The sequence below is a fragment of the Podarcis gaigeae genome, assembly GCF_964106915.1.
Source record: "Podarcis gaigeae genome assembly, chromosome: 5".
Lineage (NCBI taxonomy): Eukaryota > Metazoa > Chordata > Lepidosauria > Squamata > Lacertidae > Podarcis > Podarcis gaigeae.
Genome location: NC_139681.1, coordinates 40,406,403 through 40,426,139, shown reverse-complemented (window position 1 = coordinate 40,426,139; position 19,737 = coordinate 40,406,403). Strand labels below are relative to the sequence as shown.

Genomic DNA, 19,737 nt, shown 5'->3' with positions numbered 1-19,737 from the left:
TCCAAAATGCACAGAGGCCTCCACAAGTACAGGATGCTTCCTTGCTGTAGACAAGTCATCCTTGAAGATGCAAAGACCAATGGGGAAGGAAGGGCAGATGTAGAGCACTCATGCATGTTCCCCTCTCCTTGCCTGTTTATTTAAGGCCCATTATGAGTGTCTGAATAGGATTGTCGTAACCTGGGTGGTGTATTTAGTCTCCACGTGTTACCAGTGATAGCATGAGGTTATTAAACAACTGCTGTTTTATTTTCTTCTCCTTGGTTTCTCTGTGTGGAAACTTCCCCTGTCAGCACTGTCAGAGTCCAGGTTTTGCAAGAACTCTCTCACTGTAGGAGGAGATTTTACAATAACTCCAGGTGCAATGGTGGAGAGGTTTTTAAAAAATGGCTATGATGAACAGCCAAGGAATGGTTAAGTTGACTTGTAGAGTGGCTCTATCCATTTTTGCCACAATATTAGATTAGTAAAGTGCTTATTTCTAGCATAAAAGGGTTAAGTAAACCTAATTTTCTGTGTTGGTATGCTTAGAACAGGACTGGAGAATCTGTAGCGCTGTGGATGCTGTGGACTACAACTCCCATCATCCACAGCCAGCATAGCCAGTGGTCAGAGATGATGGGAGTTGTAGGCCAGCAACATTTGTGGACCCAAAGTTGAAGATATTGCCATACTAATTCCTGTTATTCCTGTCTAAGCAGGCTAAATATACTATAGTTGATATTTATTGTTCCAACCTTTATGGCCATTACAACTAACTAAACATGCCCTGAGAGAATCCAGGAAAGGCATTATTGACATTAACATTCATTGACACAGTCACCCAGGCAATTCACGAGGGTGTGGTGTGGATATGAGCAGATTTTATGTACCAAGAAGAGGGTAAGGACAAGTAACCTGCCATCTTGCAGCAAAAAGGAAGTTCTTAGTCATCTTTTCCCTAAATGGAAACATTCCATTGCAACCATATTACTAGAAATAGCTAATGCATCAAAAGGCAATTGTGCAGGCTCATTGCAACATAACAAATGGTTTATACAGGTCTATAAAAACTACTATTGTACTTGGAATAATTCTACCTTGTTTTGTTTTTTTGTATGTAACCCTATGTGAAACAATGATTCGGGACCTATTTATCCTCCTTACCCTTTGCTGCCAAATTGCCTGGCTGACACACACACACATACACACCTCTTTTATTGTGACCTTTGACTCTGATTGTTAGCTTGGTCACCATGGTGGTGTTCTACTATTTGCAAGCGGCAGCTGTTTAACTCATTGTACTTTAACTCTTATGTTTGCAAGCCTTGTTTGCCCTCCTGATTTTGCTCAAATGAAATACACATCGTGGCCAGTTAGCTAACAGGGGATCAGAAATATTAGCATTTTGGCCAGTGCAGATTGGTCAATTTAATTCCAACAGAAGTGTATCTTACAGCTTGACCTGATGCAAAGCATGAGCACATGATGAAGGCTCATTAATTATAGCCATTGCCTAAGAGAGATGTTTCACATGAACTAAGCTGATTGCATCAACAGACTGTTTTGCTTTTGGATTTTTTGCACTTGAGGCTCTGCAGATATAGTAATATTAATTAGTACTTTAATCCGTGGGAAATATTTACTGGGTGTCTAGCTATGAACAGCTAGCTATGCTTATTCTTAAATGGCTCTTTTCCACATTTGCCGTACAATCCTATCAAATGACGTATTAACAAGCATCCTGGTTACCTTACGACAAAATCAGGACCTCGCTTATGAAGAATGCATAGCATGTATACCCTGCACCCTGTCCATGGCAGTCCATGATCCTAGGAAGATTAGAAGGTGACAGTATTACAGAATCCCTTTAGAATCTGCACACAAAAGTCTTCCCTGAAATCTAAAAATATATCTGTGTGGGGGCAAGGGGGTTGCACTAAACTAAAATAGATTATGACTTGGTTGCAGGCCAAGTTAGAAACCTATCGTTTCCTTCTGAAAGTAAGTTATCCACATGTAACTGGCCACAGGATTGTTGACAATAGGTGAAAGTCACCTTCCACTGAACTCAATAGCAAACCATCCCGTGATTTCAATGGAGGTACATTTCCGTCTTGGCCAAACTCCAAAGGTCTCTGATGTGCACAGAGTCCAAAAAGATTCAAAAAAATTGCAGAGAATGTAGCATCTCCTTTGAATGAGGGTGAATATCTCATTATTCTTTTTCTCCAGCTCCTCCAATTGTTTTGGAGTTAGCAATTTGGACTTCATTCATTTAATGCAATTCAAGCACAGCAGACATTTTCTTATAGTCACAGGATTCTGGGTGCATGATGTGTGTCCATTATACCAAGCATTACATCAGATGTTGACTCTGCAGAAGTACTTCAAAGTGAAATCAGAATTCTTTTGGTACATCGAGTAAATAAAGTTGAAAATGTATCATCCCGTTTGATATACACCATTGGGATATACTACTGTATCTTCAAATTCCAAACTATATAAATCTCCAGTAGTTTTTGTGGGATATATCATTCACTGAAGCAGTCAAATACAACATTTCCTGTTTCCTAGAGTGGACACACAGGGGAATGTTGCTCCAGACAGGGAGGACTTCCTGTCATACCTGTTCTGGAGCATCCTCCCCGTGTATGTGACCAGGTAGAGGGGCATGACCCTAGCAGACCCTGTAAAAGGGCTAGTCATGCAGCCATCTTCCTCTTTTTGCTCTTTAGGGGTTCTTTTGTTGCTCTTTTGCCATCTTCCTCTCTGAAGAGCAGTAGAATGCTGAATTTCAAAATTAGCATTTCACAGCACAATATGGACCTTCAAAGGTTCTGCAGTTTTTGTGCAAGACAACAATAAAGCCCAAGTCATTTGACTTTTCTCAGAAAGTACCCTAATGGGAGTTGCCAAGTTGTGAAATGAACCTTTTGGTTAGGAAACTGTTTTCTTTCGGCTGTGGCTCCGATCTGGTGGAACACTCTGTCACAAGAGACCAGGGCCCTGCGGGACTTGACATCTTTCCGCAGGGCCTGCAAGACAGAGCTGTTCCACCAGGCCTTTGGCAAGGGCACAGCCTGACTCCCTCCCTCGGCAATCTTCGCGGAGTTCTGGCCCAATGGCTGCCAGTGGCTTGAATTAATTAATTTTATAATGAATGATTTTAGAGTGTTGTTTATGCTGTACTTTTGTACTGTTTTATTGTTGTTAGCCGCCCTGAGCCCGGCTAAGGCTGGGGAGGGCGGGATATAAATAAAATTTATTATTATTATTATTATTATTATTATTATTATTATTATTATTATTATTATTTCTTTAATTGGATGTCCTGTTTGTCCATGGTACCAAATGCTAGCATTCAGATATTTGCCTAGATTTGTTACAAACCTGGGCTCTTCCAGAATTCTTATTGCTTTGAACCTCTTGAAGCGGAACCAGGTCATCTCATCACAGTAAACCATGGTTTGCCATGAATGCAGAGATCTCTCCCACTTTGCTCCTCACCTAGCAGAGTATCAAACCACAACTCCTGGCTTAGCATTACTTCTAAACCTGAGGCCATGGTTTGTTTCTCTTCAGATAAACCACAATTGGTAATCCAATAACAAACCTTGGCTTCATATCATGATTTGCTTGCAGTGAATCCAACCACAGTCCCCAGTTCATATGTAACACTAGGCCAGAGATCATGGCCTGTTGCGCCTACTTGAAATGGGAGCCATGGTTTACCATCATGTGCAAAGGCAGCCAAGTGTTTGTTTTATACTGGAAGAAGGCTTTTATGTGTACACATATCTAAGATATATGTAGGAGGACCCTAGGGAGGAGATGGGCATGATGGGGAGGGTGGGGAACTGACTTCCTCGTCCTAACTGTCTCACAACCACTAAAATTTACTCTCTTGTAAGAGACCTTGTTCATTGCTTCCTCGGCTGTTATCAGCAAAACACAGAAAGATAGAAATAAGTTTTATAGCAGACTGGACAATTTGTGAAAATACACTGGATGTACAGCTAGCCCAGTTTTAGCAGCTGCTCTCCAGGATCTCAGGCAACCCTCTTTCATATGTTAGAATTCCTGCTCCATGATTGCAGTCATGGGATTTTTGTCTATCACATGACGGGGTGTGTTTTGACTCCACAGAGTGGGAAATGATGGAGACAGGATGTTTGCGTTACTGTGTTCCATGAAGTTGGGACTATTGTCCTTTGTTCTTTTTCTCTTTGCTGTCTGATGCTAGAGAGAGAGGGAGCCATGTTGCAGAGATCCATGTGTGTTTATATGTAAATAAAGTAGATTAGCCAAAATGCTGAGGTCTGTTACGTATGATGCGCAACTCTGTGGGTCCCTAAGTGTGCTGGTGTCGGTTGGCATCAGTCCCTGTGATGTTCAGGCTGAAGAAAGCTTTTGAAGCTCCCGAACGATTGACCAGGAGGGAGAGAACATGCCATTCAGGCATGTGTCTCTGCCAGGGTCCTACTCAAGTGTAGGCTGAGCTCCTGATATCATATCCCCTGCTATCTGGTCATTTTAACTGGAGATCTCAGGGGTTGAATCTGAGACCTTCATGCAAAGCAAGCGTTTTACCATCGACCCATGATCCCTCTTCCCTACTAGGGAACCACATAAAACTCGCCATTTCCCAGTTACGAATTTTGGAGGGCAGCAATTTATCCAGAATACCCATGAGAAAACCATGGCTACCCTGGATTGTCAGGACTGTTGCAAGTGTGCATCTTTGGAGACCAACAAGCCATGGAGCTAATCAGAATGGGTGTGGACAAGCTGCCAAGCCGTAGAGGTCCAGGACAGTGCCACAGTAATAGGAAGTCCCAAAATGCCTATGTAAACCATTGCTCTCAGCTTGTCAAAGTCAAGCATAGCTGTGTTTTTATTTCTTAAGTCTACTATTAATAATGGCCATAAGACTTCCGTGTGTGGTCAGAGCCGGTTGAAGTGCTGGGAGTCTCTGCTCTAAAGCAGTGCTCATTTAAGGAAATGTGAATAGCACTGGGTATATATACTGGATATATGTACATATAAACTGGTTTAGGCCTTCATGGTAGCTGTATGTGCTCAGCGTGAAGATTTAACGCTTGCAACCTCAGGGAGTTAATACTGTGAAAATTAAGGGGTGAACAATACAGAATATGATTGATTCGCACAACTTCTCTAATATAAAAGTAGTCTTTGTTATGTCAGGTTCATGCACAACTTAAAAGGAGAGCTACATTAATAGGTTGCCTGCAAAAGTCAGCCCTTAAATTGCAGACAAAGCTTCTGCTCGCAAGAATATTACATCATCAACGCCTCCCCTGGACACTCAGAAATAAGCTGTACTTCTGTATGGCAGTGAAGCAGCAAATTGAATTCTCATAATATGTTTTGAAAATGAGTCTTGTTAGGTTTGATGAGGTGGAAAAGGTACTGAGTTCACTGGTTTGTTCCAATACATTCAGTATACTTTAGCTGGCTGTTTGCCACGGCTAATCTTTTTAATGGCAGTGTAGCTTGTAAACCCATTTGGTGGAGAGCTATGCATCTCAGTTTCATAATATCACGCCAAGTAGGATGGTAAATAAGTTTCTCTTCAAGCATGAAAGGATTTTGTTTCAATCCCACAAATCTTATTTTAAAACCTTCATCTTGAAGACCTCTATAATCCCATTTTTTCCCCAATCTAGCAATAAACAGAATAGATTTCAACTCTTAAAAAATACTTATCTATTTATTGTTGTTTTTCAAAATGCATCTTTCCAATGTTTTTACTTTTCACACAAATGTACTAAGCATGTGACTTAACATCATTCCCTAAACAAACAAAAATAATCTCATTGTACTGCTTATTTATTTAAAAGCACTTTTATTTGTTTATTTTAAAGTACTTCTGTTTTGTTTAATCAACTTCCCAAGGTGGCTTTCAAAATAAAGTTTTAAAAATAAAACAATTCAACAAATTGCAATGCAATACAATTACAAACTGGGGGGGGGGGAGGGGGGAGAGACCTGCAAGAAATTAGAAATGAGCATGGAAAGAAAAAGCACCTGTATTTGTTTTTGTTACATAAATTTGCCTGGTAAAACTTGTGAGTTTTTGCTAACAGATGTTACATTTGAGTTTGGTGTTTTCCTGTCCCCACAGCTATCCGTACAGTGAAGATTGTAGCCAGGGAATGCAGTATATGAACACTAGATGCCCAGCTTGGTGTGACAGGATCCTAATGTCACATTCTGCCAAAGAGCTGATTCTAAAGGTAAGCGCTGACTTGAAAGTGTAGGACTCTTTTGATCAGGGGTCAGCAAGATTTGTCTTGTGGGCAGCTCAGTTTGGGGGGCTCCGCAGGCCACTTCCGGCCCATGGGCCTTAGGTTGCTGCCCCCTGCTTTTGACTATTGAAAAGTGCCTCGAACCTGCTAGAAAATATGGTGGCATATGGTTTCATTTTTGAAGAAGTTTCCAGCCCTCATATTTTGGAGACCAGGATCTATTATTGAAAGCTCAGAACAACTGGGCGTTCAGTGAAAATCCCACTGTGCAAGTGGAACAGCAGCATTGGATATACAAGCTTACGCTCCTTGGATTCTCAGCCATCCTTAGCAAAAATCCAGTGATTATCAGATACTGATGTACTAATCATTTCACTTGTATGCTCCATCCAGAACGTTTCAAGATAGCTTACAAAAGTCACTTCCATTGGGCTCTTAGTTGTTTGCTAAGCATTTGGCTCCTTATTCCAAGGTTATTTGCCACAGGATCTGTGGCAAGTCACCATGTTTAGTTAGGGGGTCAAGCTGTGTCTAAGGATGTGGACAGAACCACAGAACACAAACCCTGGGATTGTGCTTCGGGGGGGGGGATGACCCGATATTTTTAAAAAGATAGAGAGTAGGGTGTGCTCCTCCGCCCTACCTGCTTTTAAATCTTTTTGTCATTTAGGACGTTCTTAACTTATCTTGGGTTAGCCAGGTCTCCTTATCTGAATCCATTCATGGTGCACACTCTATATAATTCCACATCAGTGCAATCCAATGTACATAGCACTCCCACATATTATCCAAATGTTTTGAATGTCCCCTAGGCTATTGAAACAAATGAGGTTGCACTGCATTCTAATGAATTGGGACTTCCAGGAAATTTCCTTTATTTCACCGTCCCATTCATGAGCCTGATTTGACAAGACTAGGAACACAGCCCAGATGCCCTCCCATTATTCTTTTCTGGGCACATCTCCTCCATCCTCGCTACCGCTGTAAACACATGAAGGCATATCCTGGGGAACCTGGCCAAACTATACACAACAGCCAGCTAACAAGATGGGGAGCAATTATGCTTACCCGATCTTAGGTTCCCGATTATGGCACTTCCTCTCATTGGTGATATGTTTTTCCCACTCAGTAACAGGGTAAAGTTTATAAGAATTTATGCATGACATGGAAAAAAGGGGATGGGAAAGTTTTTCTCCCTCTCTCATAACACTAATCTCATAGACATCCAATGGGGTGAATGTTGGAAGATTCAGGGCAGATAAAAGGAAGTACTTACAGTGGTGCCTCGCAAGACGAAATTAATTCGTTCCGCAAGTTTTTTCTTCTTGCGAGTTTTTCGTCTTGTGAAGCACGGTTTCCCATAGGAAACCGTGCATTGAAAATCAATCAATGCGTTCCTATGGAGACCGTCCGGGAACAGAGGGGAAGCACCGCACGCATTCCCCTCTGACCCCGGAGATTGCGGGGCAGGCAACGGGGAGAAGCAATCTTCTCCCTGCCACCCCTTGCTTTAAACAGGTCCGGGGACAGAGGGGAAGACTCGCTGCACTTCCCCGCTATCCCCGGAGCTTGCGGGGCAAGCTTCGTTTTGCGAAGCAAGCCCATAGGGAAATGCGTCTTGCGAAGTGGCTAAGAAAACGAAAAACTCCTTTGTCTAGCGAGTTTTTTGTCTTCCGAGGCGTTCGTCTTGCGGGGTACCACTGTATTCACATAGTTAAACTATGGAACTCACTTCCGCTATATAAGAGGATTAGACAAATTCATGGAGAAGGATATCAAACAATGACTAGCCATGATGGCTATGTTTCACCTCCAGTGTCAGACGCGGGAAACAGTCCCCGACAACTGGCCCTCCAACCTGCTTAAACGTTTCCAGTGAAGGAGAACACACCACTTTCCTATGTAGCCCATCCCATGGTTTAGCAGCTCTTAAAATCAGAAAGTTCTTCCAAATGCTTAATCAGAATCTCCTTTCTTGTCATTTGAATCCACTGGTTCGGGTATGGGACGGCAGGAATCAAGCTTGCTCCATCTTCTGTGTGACATTCCTTCAGATATTTGAAGTTGGCTGTCGTATCAGCTCTTAAGTCTTCTCCAAGCTAAAAAATCTCCAGCTCCCTCAACCATTCCTCATAAGGCTTGCTTTCCAGACCCTTTGTCATCTTGGCCGCCCTCCTCTGCACATGTTCCAGCTTGCCAATAGCCTTCTTAAATCGTAGTGGCCAGAACTGGACACAGTACTCCAAAATGTGGTCTGACCAAGGCAGAATACAGTGGTACTATGTCCTCCCTTATCTCGACAGTATACTTCCATTGATACAACCTAGAACTGCATTAGCTTTTTTTGGTTGCTGCTGCATCATACTGTTGACTCTCACAGTTAAAGACGTATGTTTTTCCAGCTGGCCTTTGTAGACTAAAGAGATGGTTGGCTGTCACTGATTTCTATATTGCTAGTATATTGTACTGGAACGGTGAGTTAGATAATTCTATTATGTTTTTAATTCTTTGGATACCCACCTGGGAACAATGGTTGGACGAAGACCTTAAAAATATAATAAATAATAACTTAAACTTTGGAATCAAACCCCACCCATGTCACTCACTGTGCAGCTTCGGGTGTCACCTCCAGCCTAAATTCTCCCATCTGTAGATTGAGAACAACGGTGGCCTATCTTGTTGGACCACTAAGCAAAATAAATATTGTGAATTAAAACATGTGCTGAAAATAAAATAATACATTTTTCAATGGAAGCATATGCAGAATTGTTTCTCCCAATCCACTGACCAAGCATTTAGAAGACACCAGTACTCTAAAAGCTACATTTATTTAACACCTGAGAACTCCCAATATATGCTATGTGATATCTGCGGATTAATGTGGCAGCCATGAGTCACAAAGGTGCTGTGGCTCTCCTGCTAGTTTAACCCAGCAACACAAATCTGGGGTTTTTTCGACTGGCAGCTAATTTTGCGATGTCGGATTAAGTACGTGGAAACCTTACTCTGCTGCTGCTTCAGTGCCTTCAAAGTGCCTGCAGGCAAGGCAGAAATTTTAACACGGAGATTTTCAGGGCATCTGGTGAAAGTTACACCTGCTAAACTTCTGCAAGGTGGGTAAGATAGCTGTCAATTGCACAGGAGTCCTGCCAGAACAAGCCACTGGGTTGTCACTATCCCCTGGCCTCAGTTCTCTTACCTGTATAATGGGAATAATAGTCACCTACACCCCCAGTCGATTTATGGGGACAAGCAAAATTGTAAGGCGCTCCGCTAGTTTTCAAAGTGCCGTATGAATGTAGAAGTAATGGGTGGTATTCAACTAAGAGTAGACCCCCCCCCCAAAAAAAAATTACCAAACATGATTAAGATAGGTCCATTGCTTTTAATGAGTCTGAGTAAAACTTAGTTGAGCCTCACCCAGTGTTTCTCCCCACCACATCCAAAAAGCAAGTTTAGCTTTTGCAGATTTGGGCTCCTTTGTTTGTACAGGGCAAGAGCTTCTAGCCGTGCCCAAATTAGCAGGGAGCCCAAAACACCAGACTCCATGCAGTAGGCTCCTTACAGATTGTACAGACATGGGGCTGTAAACAGCTTTAGCACAACCTCATTTATCATGCCACGGTCGGTTACCTCCCCAGCATGTTATTTTATGCTTGCTGAGCCCTAACACACCAAAGGTTGCCCGCTGCTCGAGAGTCACAGAACTGCCTGAGAGCATGGCGTAATGAATGCTCAGCTGAGTGGAGCGTGTTTCTGCTTGTGCGCTGCTGTAATTTGTTTATCTGTCTAAAGATTATGCACTCGAAAATCCACAATTTGACGCTGCCTTTGTAAATTATCAAGTCGCTTTTGATGAATGTATCTCCACTTCCGATGGCGGTGGCATTATGAACTTGAAATATTGGAAAGTGTTCATGCATACAATTGCAGAAGGTTAGGGAGGGTGTGTGTGTGTGTGTGTGTGTGGATAGATACAGAGATAGATTCCCAGGCAAGCATGCTAGAAAGCAAATATGACCTTAAGTTTTCTTACTGCATTAAAGATAATTCAGTTTTAACTTTATAGTCCCAAATGCGGCTGTTTATATATAAAGTTCTTCCTCAGTCAAACTTGACTGATTACAGATGAGGGAAAGCTTGACTGTTTTTCATCAGAAATAAATGAGGATGGCAAACTATTTGCAAGCACAGCTGCGGTTGCATGTATGTATGTATGGAAGATCTGGGGAGAAGGGTGTGGGCTCCAGATTTAATTATCTCGCAGTTTAACCAGCCTGAGAAATTGCAAGTCAGAGCCAGTCTCTCTACCTCCCTCTTAAGTGATTGCTTTAGCAGGGTCATTATGCTAGATAAACAAAGAAGATGGTCAGCGTTGGTCGATGTAATAGTCGATGCAGTAGCAAAAGCTGTGTCGATTTCATTATTTGTTTGAAGAGAGGAGGATAAAGGGAATAAAGTGCCAGGAAAGAACAGAGTGGAAATAAATCAAGCGGTGGGGATATTGTTCATTCACCTCATTTTGAGAGGCGGTTTTTTATGTAAAAATCCAAAAATACATTTAAATAAATAGCAAGACTCCCATTGATTCAGATGTTTCCAGCTTTCATTCTTAAGTGGATCTGGTTGAAAGCCAGCTCCACTGAAATCATAGGGAATCCCAAACATACTATGTTTACTATTGATATATCTGATGGAGGGGGAAATATATTTCATAAAAGACCACATGTAGGGTGGGGTGGGGGGGTTAAATCCATTTCCTTTCCTCAGTGTTTCCAATTCTGTGCAACAGAAGACCCTAATTAGATCTAAACAGGGTTGATACCAAATCTGGTAATAATAGGATTAGAGCTGAAAGCATTAATCACTTTATCAGTGCCCCTAATCGATTAAGGCATTTAATTGTGGATTTGAAAAATAGGAGTTTAAGAACTGTGAAGACTGACAAGTACCTTCAGCTTGGGAGTAGCCTAAGGATGTGGACTGAAGTGTTGTGTAGAACACCCCCAATTTAAAACCGGCCTAGAAGTTGCATTTAGTTTAGTTGTGATTTCCTGCCCCATAAATGTGGTTAGGAACTGGGGTGTCTATGAGTTATAGTGTGAGTCTGCCCGTGCCTGCTCAGAACTAAGTCCCATTAAGTTCAATGGGGTTTATTCCCAGGAAAGCAGGTAAGGATTTCAGCCTTACAACCCAAAGATTACAGTACAGGAATGGAGGAAACTGTTGCCGGACTACAACTGCCATCATCCAATAATCACATTGACTGAAGCTGATAGGAATTGGGAGTCCAACAACATCTGGAAGGCCACAGGTTCACCGTTCCTGCTGTAGGGAATCCCACTGGTTGTATGTCAGATTACAGCCTTTGGTAGCTAGCTAAGAGAAACCAGTCTTCATTAATGCAGAAGCAGAGTACCCTGCATCAAAATACAGATTTATTTTTTTAAATTAACTGGTTAAGTAATTGGCCAGTGTAAACCAGAAAGTTTGTTTTTATATACACACAAACATACATACTATTCTTTGTTCAAAAAAGACTTCAGGGCAGCAGGCAAGCAAACTTTAAAATTATCAAAACAAAATAAAAAAACCCCTTGTGAAGACAAAGCCACAATAAAAGAAACAAAGCTACAATAAAAAGAACAAACAAGTAAAGATATAATGATCTAAAATGCCTGGTTTTAACTTGGCACTGAAAAGAGTACAGTGTCGACACTAGGCTTACCTTCCTCTGGGGCGTATTCCACAGTCAGGGTGCTATCACAAAGTAGGCCCTCACTTTTCATCCACTCAATACATGATGCCCCTCTAAAGACTGAACACATAGGATGGTTGCCTGGCTCTCTTTGAGCAGGTTGGTACTGAAAGAAGTGCTCCCTTTAATATTTGGACCCACAGTAGCAATTGAGGAACAGCTTCCAATCCGCTAACACCCCTTCTAGAGCACTATTGGCAGCTGCATCCTTGAAGGTTTGCTTCTGACTACTGACCTGAGAAAGCCAAAGCTGAGCATTTTTAAGGCCTGTTTTTTAAGGGGAGTTAACTTACGTTCATTGTCCTCACTGAAATAAGTGGCATTTAAATGTGCTGGGCTTTGGCTATGTATTAGTAGCACAACAACAGGGATACGGAATGAGAAAGTAGGAATTGCTTGCAGTGCAATGACGATCTAATAAAAGGAGACCTTTCCGGTAAAGTCACCAGAATTTTTCCAAATACAGTTTACTCAGTCCCACGTGTCTACTGAGAATTAAGTCTCAGCCAATTCTGTGAGGTTTACTCTTGAGTAAGTGGGTCTAGGCCTGTTGCCTAAGTAGGGTAAGAGTTATTGTGTTCCTAGACAGGCATGTGTTGTGAGTTAATAATGCCTAGGAGCAGATCTTGCAATTCTTTGCATATATGTGAAGTTGGCATTCACCCAGCTGGCTTTCGCCATCTGTGCCTAAAGAAGTAACATTTAAGGGGGGGGGGTGCAACGGTACAAGGACTCTGAATACATTTCCTTGTCAGTGAGATCTATTGATTTTAACGGCCCTTATTCCCGGATGTCGATGTGTGTAGCTGCTCCCCTCGGCTGCTGTGTGCATTTACATACCTGCGACTTTGCATTCTCGGTGCAAAGCCTCTCCGAACTACGGGCTTCTTTTTATCTTTTTACCCTAGTCAGAAAACGATGAGAAGCAAGTGGTGTACGACCATATTGGACCAAATGTCTGCATGGGGGACCACAAGGTAAGCGCGTCCCATCCTGACAGCTGCATGAACGCGTGTCTGTGGCGGGCCAAGGGGGCGTGGGTGGGGCGGCGGTGGCTCTTTGCAGGAGAGATGCCGTCTTGCTTGGAAGGAGTCCCATGGATCAGTATTGGGCTGGTTTTTTCCAGCAAACGTGCGTAGGATCGGGTTAGAAAACGGGAGCTGGGGAGCCTGGAAGGCGCTACCAAACGATCAGAAGTTGAAACCCACGTGTAGGAAGTAGAGCGCGGCGACAGGCGTCCGTTTTTCGGAGTTTTCTGTGCCTTGGGGCGAGTTGAGATTCAAAGGGGAGGGGCAAGATCAAGAGCGTGAAGTTCAGTGTCCTGGCGTTAAGGGGACCCCGGATCTGAAAGACCATTGCGTTTTTATTTTCTGGTCCGGGTATGAAAACTATTGAAATAAACTTCCCCGCTTAGACACACTTTTAAAATCCGAAAATGAGGACCTACCGCTACCAGCAGGTTAGCAAGTACCCCGAGCCCTCAACGCCCCGATCCCTAGCAGTCAGTCCGCCTAATCACGTTGCCTCAGAGCGGATAGTATCCGACTCCAAAGGTGCGTAAAAGAAGCCTGACGCGCCCTTGGAAGCGCGCTCCGAGCAAACGGTGAGGCTTCGCTTCCCGGGTGCCAGAGTCAGGGATCCGAAAGCCACGCCGCTTCGGTTTCGTTGGAGTGGGCTGTGCGTTCAGAAACGGACAGAGCAGGAAGAGGCTTCAGGCCTGATTTCCCAGGGCGGATCTCGCTTCTCGACATACACGTCAACCCATTAATGGCTACTTAAGCCTGCGGTCTTAAAAGACGCGTTTCCTCAATCCAGCTAGCGAGACCTGCACTAGCGCAATCCTACGCAGAGGGACGCGCCAAGGCGTTCAAAGGCACTTACTCCGAGGTAACGCACTGAACTCCGGGTGCCTGTAGGAGGGCAGCCTAGATATCCCAGAGTGTAAGAATCGCCCCCTTTGGGCAAGGAACATCCATCCCTGTGTTTGAACTGATATTTGGATATATATAGAAGGACCTAAGTTTTTTAGCTAACCAGAAAGAGTATATTTAGTTTGTCATCCGATGTAAAAATGAGGTTCTTGGCGGGAGTGGGGGACTGGCGCCGCCCCAGTTTTACATACAAACCTGAAAATAATCAATGGCAATTGATTACTATTACTATGGCAATCAATGGACCTGAGTAAACCTGGTTAAAAGTCGGGGCCTGCAGGTCAGCCCGGTAACGGGGCGCTCGCTCCGAAAGAGCCGCCCGATCCTACTCTAAAGTAAGCCTGCTTGATTTCGACTGCAGCGAGATTCGCTGCCGAGGCCTGGAGACCGCGGCTTCAAACAGGCGTCAACTCTTGCTTTGGTGCGCGTAAGGCACTGCGGTTACTCCCCGGGAAAAGACGCACGAGCTCGGGGCGGGTCCAAGGAAGACGCGCGTGGCTCTTCCAGGAGGCGGAGGATGACCCAGCCGGTGTTCCCCATGAGAAGCAAAGCGGGAGGGAATCGGGGAGGAGGAAGCCGGGGTGCCTGCGACGAGGGAGGCGGGAGGCGGCGTCGATGACTGCTTGGGCTCCACCTTCTAACCTCTTTTTTCTCTCCCTCCTTCCAGCCCGTGTTCCTGTCCTTCCGAATAGCCGCGGGGGCAGGTAAACCTATTGCCAATGTGCACAAGTGTTGTGTCGTGCAGTGATGTAGTGGTGGTAAATATCACATTAGATTTTTTTCCTTACCTCCTCCTTCCTCTCTCCCCTCTTTGCTTTCGCGGTTTTTAAAAAAAATATTATTATTATTTATTCCCTTCCGGCCCCCATATTTTTTGGTGGGGCCTTTTTTTTATTTTATTTGCTTGTTTCATTTTTAGTCTGTTAAAGTAAATAGAGAAAAAAAAAACAGCTGCCAATCAATTCTGCAAACAGGGAAAAGATGCCTCCGAAACGAGAAGATCTTTCGAGAAAGCTCCTTGTAGTGAGGAGGAAGAGGAAGGACTTGAGATGCATCCCATCGCTTATACCGTGACAGCTCTATTCATCCTCCGGAGTCCAGCGTGCCACGTTATTGTTTTTAATGTTATGGTTATTATTTTATTTTAGGCTGTTGATCATACACTATTTTCTTTGGAGTCTGGGCTTTAAAGCCCCAAGTAAAAAAAGAGAGAAAAACCTCTCATACCTCACCCTCTCGTAAATATTCCTGTGACATCAATTGTGGATTTTGTTTTGTTTTTTTTTTATTTTTATATGGAGATGCATATATTATGCCACAATCTGGTTGCCAAAACAAAAACAAAACCTAGTTTGCCGCGATGTACTGTGTTTTAGACTTCACTCTGCTTCCTTCTTTTTTTAAAGTCTGTCAATGTGAAATTATATATAATATATATAATATTCAACATTTAGAAACAATCAATTTTCATCACCCTTCTCTAGCTTCAAGCAAGGTTGGGATTTTGTACATTTGCCTTGTATAGAAGTCCTGGTGTGTTATTATTGTATGTTAACCAAGATTTATGGTCCCTGTGATTTTTTTGAAGTGGGGGGGGAGGGTTGCAGGGTGGGTTTTTTTGTTCTGTCCTGGTCATTTTTATAGACTTTTTTGTTTTGTTTTCTCATGTTATTTACTATACTGCCATGTTCCATGGTTTTTTGAATCACACAACAGCAGCTGCTTTCTATAAGTGTATATATTTATATATTTGTATGTGAGTGTGTATAGAGATATATATACACAGATATAGAAATAATAATTTATAATTACAAACCGTTTGTCTTTCCTGCTACAAAATAGCCTTTCCTCCTCCTCCTCCTCCCCACCACCAGCCCAGACTAGTCAAGGGGCAGTAAATCCCACTGGGTTTTCCCCAAGTAGGTTTTAATTTCCAAAAACAATGGTGTGTGGTTAGGATCCAGGTGGAGGGAAAAATGTATCTCTCCCCACTGATACCCAATCCTGAAACACATTGACTTTGATCTGAAAATAGACTTAATACCCCAATCCTGAGTGTGTTTACTTGGAAGTAAGTGTGAGTAGGCCTTACAGCAGCCCTACACCTACTTGCTCAGAGTTGCAGACCATGGAATTTGGGGTGGAGCCTGGAGGCATCCTTTGGGAAACCTGTCACCCCCATGGAGCCCAATGCCAAGCAGAGAGACCCACTTCCAAGCTTCCCCCAGTTGCCAGCCCAACCAAAGGGCTTCTTTCACCAGTGTGTGTGTGTATATATACAGTACTTATATATGAAGAGAGCCAGAAACCTCACTCATCATCTGCCAACTGTAGTCACATATTTATGCAGCAAATTCTGGTGCCAAGTATTCTAGCTGAAGATAGGAAGAAGGTTCCAAAAAAGGCAGTTCAGCCCCAGTCAGGTAGCATTTTTTGAGTATGGCTAAGGGAGGGGAGAAATTGGGGGGGGGGAGAGATGGGGGGGCAAAGAGTCTGTAAATCTTCACTCTGATTGGAGCTCTTCCCAGCACCCCCCCCCCCCCCAATTTCTCTCAGCTCACACCTCTCCCCATAAAGCATTAAAAGGCGATTAGCGAGCCTGTTGATGAAACACAAGCGGAGGGCTTTATTGATTTAATTTAGAACACTACCGAGTTCAGGGACCGGGCAATGGCGGGAGCTGCGGGATGCTGCCTTGGGGATGTGGGTGTGTAAATCAATCCCACGCGTAGCAAGGGAGGAGGAGGAACCTTCCCCGATAAAATCAGAGTAACCTCCCCATCGCTGGGTACTGTCACTGATGCGCACACGCTCTCCCCTCACCCCCCAAATCTGGTATCCGTACAGACCCGTGTAAGGCTGGAGGAGAGAAACTACGCGGGGATTGGGAGAAAGTTTGTAATGTTTGCCTGTTCACTTTGAAATGAGCATTCTGGTTCTCAAGCAATAAAACTGATCATGGTGAAGACGGCTGCGTGTCTCTTGGGGTTTTGCCTCTCTTCCTATCGGCGTTGCTATTGCAAGAGAAACGGTTCAGGAAAAGCGGGGAGAGCGCAAAGCTGCATTTCCAAACGTCTGGGGTCCAAGCGTCTCTCTCTCTCTCTCTCTCTCATCCTCCAACGCCAAGGGTGTCGATGGCCGAGAGGAGAGACTGGGCTTCTGTACATGCTCAGACATACCCTGATCACAGGTCATTGCCCCGCGGGCTCCAGGGCCAAGACCGGATTGTCCGGCTAAACTTAAATGTTCAGACGAGGTATTGCGGGAGGGGCCTTGTTTGGGGGCCAAGAGAAAAGGGAAGCAATTATTTCCAATGTTTGCCCTTCGGATATTTTCGACTAAAACCCCCCAGCCAGCTTGTCCAGTGGTCAGGAGAGCAGCCCAAAACGTCTAGAGGACACCCGGTTGGAGGAGGCTGTTCTCACACCCAAACGCACGGAAATAAGGCGCAATACTTATCTAGGCGCAAACTCCAGGGAACTCAATGAAGCTCACTCCCGAGTAAACCAGTTTCAACTTGGGCTGCGGGCCCTAGTGATGTTCATCAACGGGACACGCCTTCGCCAGCTTCGAAGCCGAGGTAAACAAGGTGTCTGAGGTGCCAACTTGAATAAAATAAGCCTCGCACCGCATAATCTATCACATGACACAGTACGCACAGCATTTGAAAGGGAATGCCTATCAAAAAAAATTGGGGGGGCTCAAATATTTTATTGCGGGGATTCGTGGTTGGCTCCTGTGAAAGGTGTCAACCTAAGTACTGGGGGGGGGGGGCGCAGCGCAATCCTTTACGCGGAAATAACTTGGAACAGGATAAGACTTCTCAGTTGACGCACGTAAGGTCCTCGGGAGAGAGAAGAGCAAAACAAAAACAAAAAACCCGCGTCCCTAATAAGCATTTAGTTAAGGGGCTTGGGCTATCCCATCAAGATCATGCCCATATTAAATGCCCTGGGAGCAGGGAAGCTATTTAAAGCTGCATCTCTGATTGGGGAGTTCTTCCCACCGTCCGTCCTACTGAGAACAGAACACATCCCTAGCAGGTGCTGCAAAACTTGCTTGGAGAGCTGGCAGTCCTTTTAAGAGGTTACAGGAAGAAGCCAGTTTTAATCATGGTCCCTCCTCGCTGCTCCCCCGCTCCGCTTTAGGGAAGGGTTACAGGACAACACTTCCGTGTCATAAGGAGGATCCTGTGGAATTCCTGGGCACCTGCAGAGTCTCCATCTCTAAGATCATCCTGTTCTCGGCAGAAAACCCTTCCCCTTTCCCATTCTCAAGCGGTTTCCACTTAAATTAGGGTCACCGGAGCATCATAAGATCAAGTGCCTGGTTTCTTTCTTGCACGACCACGTGTCTAGAAAGCAGCTGGTTGAGTCATCTGAAGCCTGCAGGGAGCTTGCTTTGATCTTCGTTGGGATACAATAAAAATATATGTACAACTAATTCTCAGCCCTTGCATAGTCTGTTGAAAGCCAGTGTGGTGTGATGGTTAGAGTGCTGGACCTAGGAGGCCAGGGTTCAAATCGCCACTTGGGGATGAAGCTCACTGGACGACCTTGGGCCAGTTACTATCTTGCAGCCTAGCCTACCTCACGGGGTTATTGTGAATATAAAATTGGCGGGGGGTGGAAGACCCATGCGCTACACCACCTTGAAGGAAATGGTAGTCTATAAATGGAATAAGCGAACCAAGTCCGCCAACACCCGCAAAACAATCCCGATGGATCGATAAACCCCGTCGTGCTGCATCTGCAAAACCGATTGCAGGTGCCAATACACGGCCGCCTGGACCTCGGGCCAAGTCAGAGGGTAGCGAGTTCTCTGAGAAGATATTGGGGTCAACCCTTCCAATCAATTAAATCGCGGACATTCTCTGACGTTGAGGAAGGTCGAGTCGAAGCCCAGGGAAAAGACTTTTTTAAAAAACTCCGGGTCCTAAGAAGGCTCCTGCGCAAGAGTTCTAGCATTTCTCGGTCTTTATAATTAAGGGAATTGGGTTGAAACTCTGAAAGAGAGGCGCAGATGGAGGAGGAACGTCACCTAAGAGGACTCGATCCTGGCTCTCGGCGAGGAAAAGGCACGATCGTGCTTCTTTCGTGGGATGCCTCCAAACGGTTAAACCAGCGAGTGTGGTGTCAAGAGGTAACTGGGTAATTTACATCAGGGTCAGCCCATTGAGTCCCGCCCCTCCCCACCGCACAGATCGCATCACTAGGCGCGACAACAAGTGTGATTTGGCCACTATTCTGAGCTGAGCCTCGTTCCCATCCAAAACGAACTTCGCTCTGCTCCAGGTCCTAGTAAACTAGCTGCACACGAGCAGACGGAGGCACGCGTTTTAAAAACAAATGCAGATAAACTTTTTTTTTAAAAAGGAGCATATTCAAGAACAACCTGTCACTCGTTATTTTCCTTTTTCCTACGTGTTCTGTTCATCGGGAGAATGTAGAACATCCTCATAAATCCCCTGCCCTCTTCCCCTTTCCCCTCTGTTATTCCGGAACCGTTTACGGGGGGAGGGGAGAGGTAGGCTACCTATGGATCTACGTGGGATTTCGCCCGAGTAAGGAGTTCACCCTTTTATAAGAGCTGGGGCTAAGCCAACACATACACAAAATTTCCCAAGTCGCTCCGTCTTCCCTTCAACCAAGGGGTGGGGGAAGCAAGTGGTATGAATTAATATGCGAAGCCTAAATCCTTGATTTGCTAGGGTGGAAAGACCACTAAAAACATTTGCACCCTAAGTAAACTCGCACATATCGGGGTTGGATCCAAAGCAATCCTGTTGAAATCAGTA

The 19,737-nt window shown here is 44.4% G+C and overlaps 1 protein-coding gene across 4 annotated transcripts in view; it reads left to right on the top strand.

Moving 5' to 3' along the window:
• INPP5A (inositol polyphosphate-5-phosphatase A) overlaps window positions 1-16,908 on the top strand; it is a 239,861-nt gene extending 222,953 nt beyond the window's left edge. For 3 of the 4 annotated variants that reach the window (XM_083741100.1, XM_083741101.1, XM_083741102.1), the window contains 4 exons: window positions 6,128-6,239; window positions 12,918-12,986; window positions 14,608-14,644; window positions 14,915-16,908. In XM_083741100.1, the coding sequence (XP_083597226.1) occupies window positions 6,128-6,239; window positions 12,918-12,986; window positions 14,608-14,644; window positions 14,915-14,964 (268 nt within the window). In that variant the 3' untranslated portion in view covers window positions 14,965-16,908. Of the gene's footprint in view, window positions 1-6,127; window positions 6,240-12,917; window positions 12,987-14,607; window positions 14,699-14,914 lie in introns of all 4 variants that reach the window. The other variant, XR_014564893.1, reaches the window with a different exon arrangement.
• The last annotated feature ends 2,829 nt before the right edge of the window (window positions 16,909-19,737 follow it).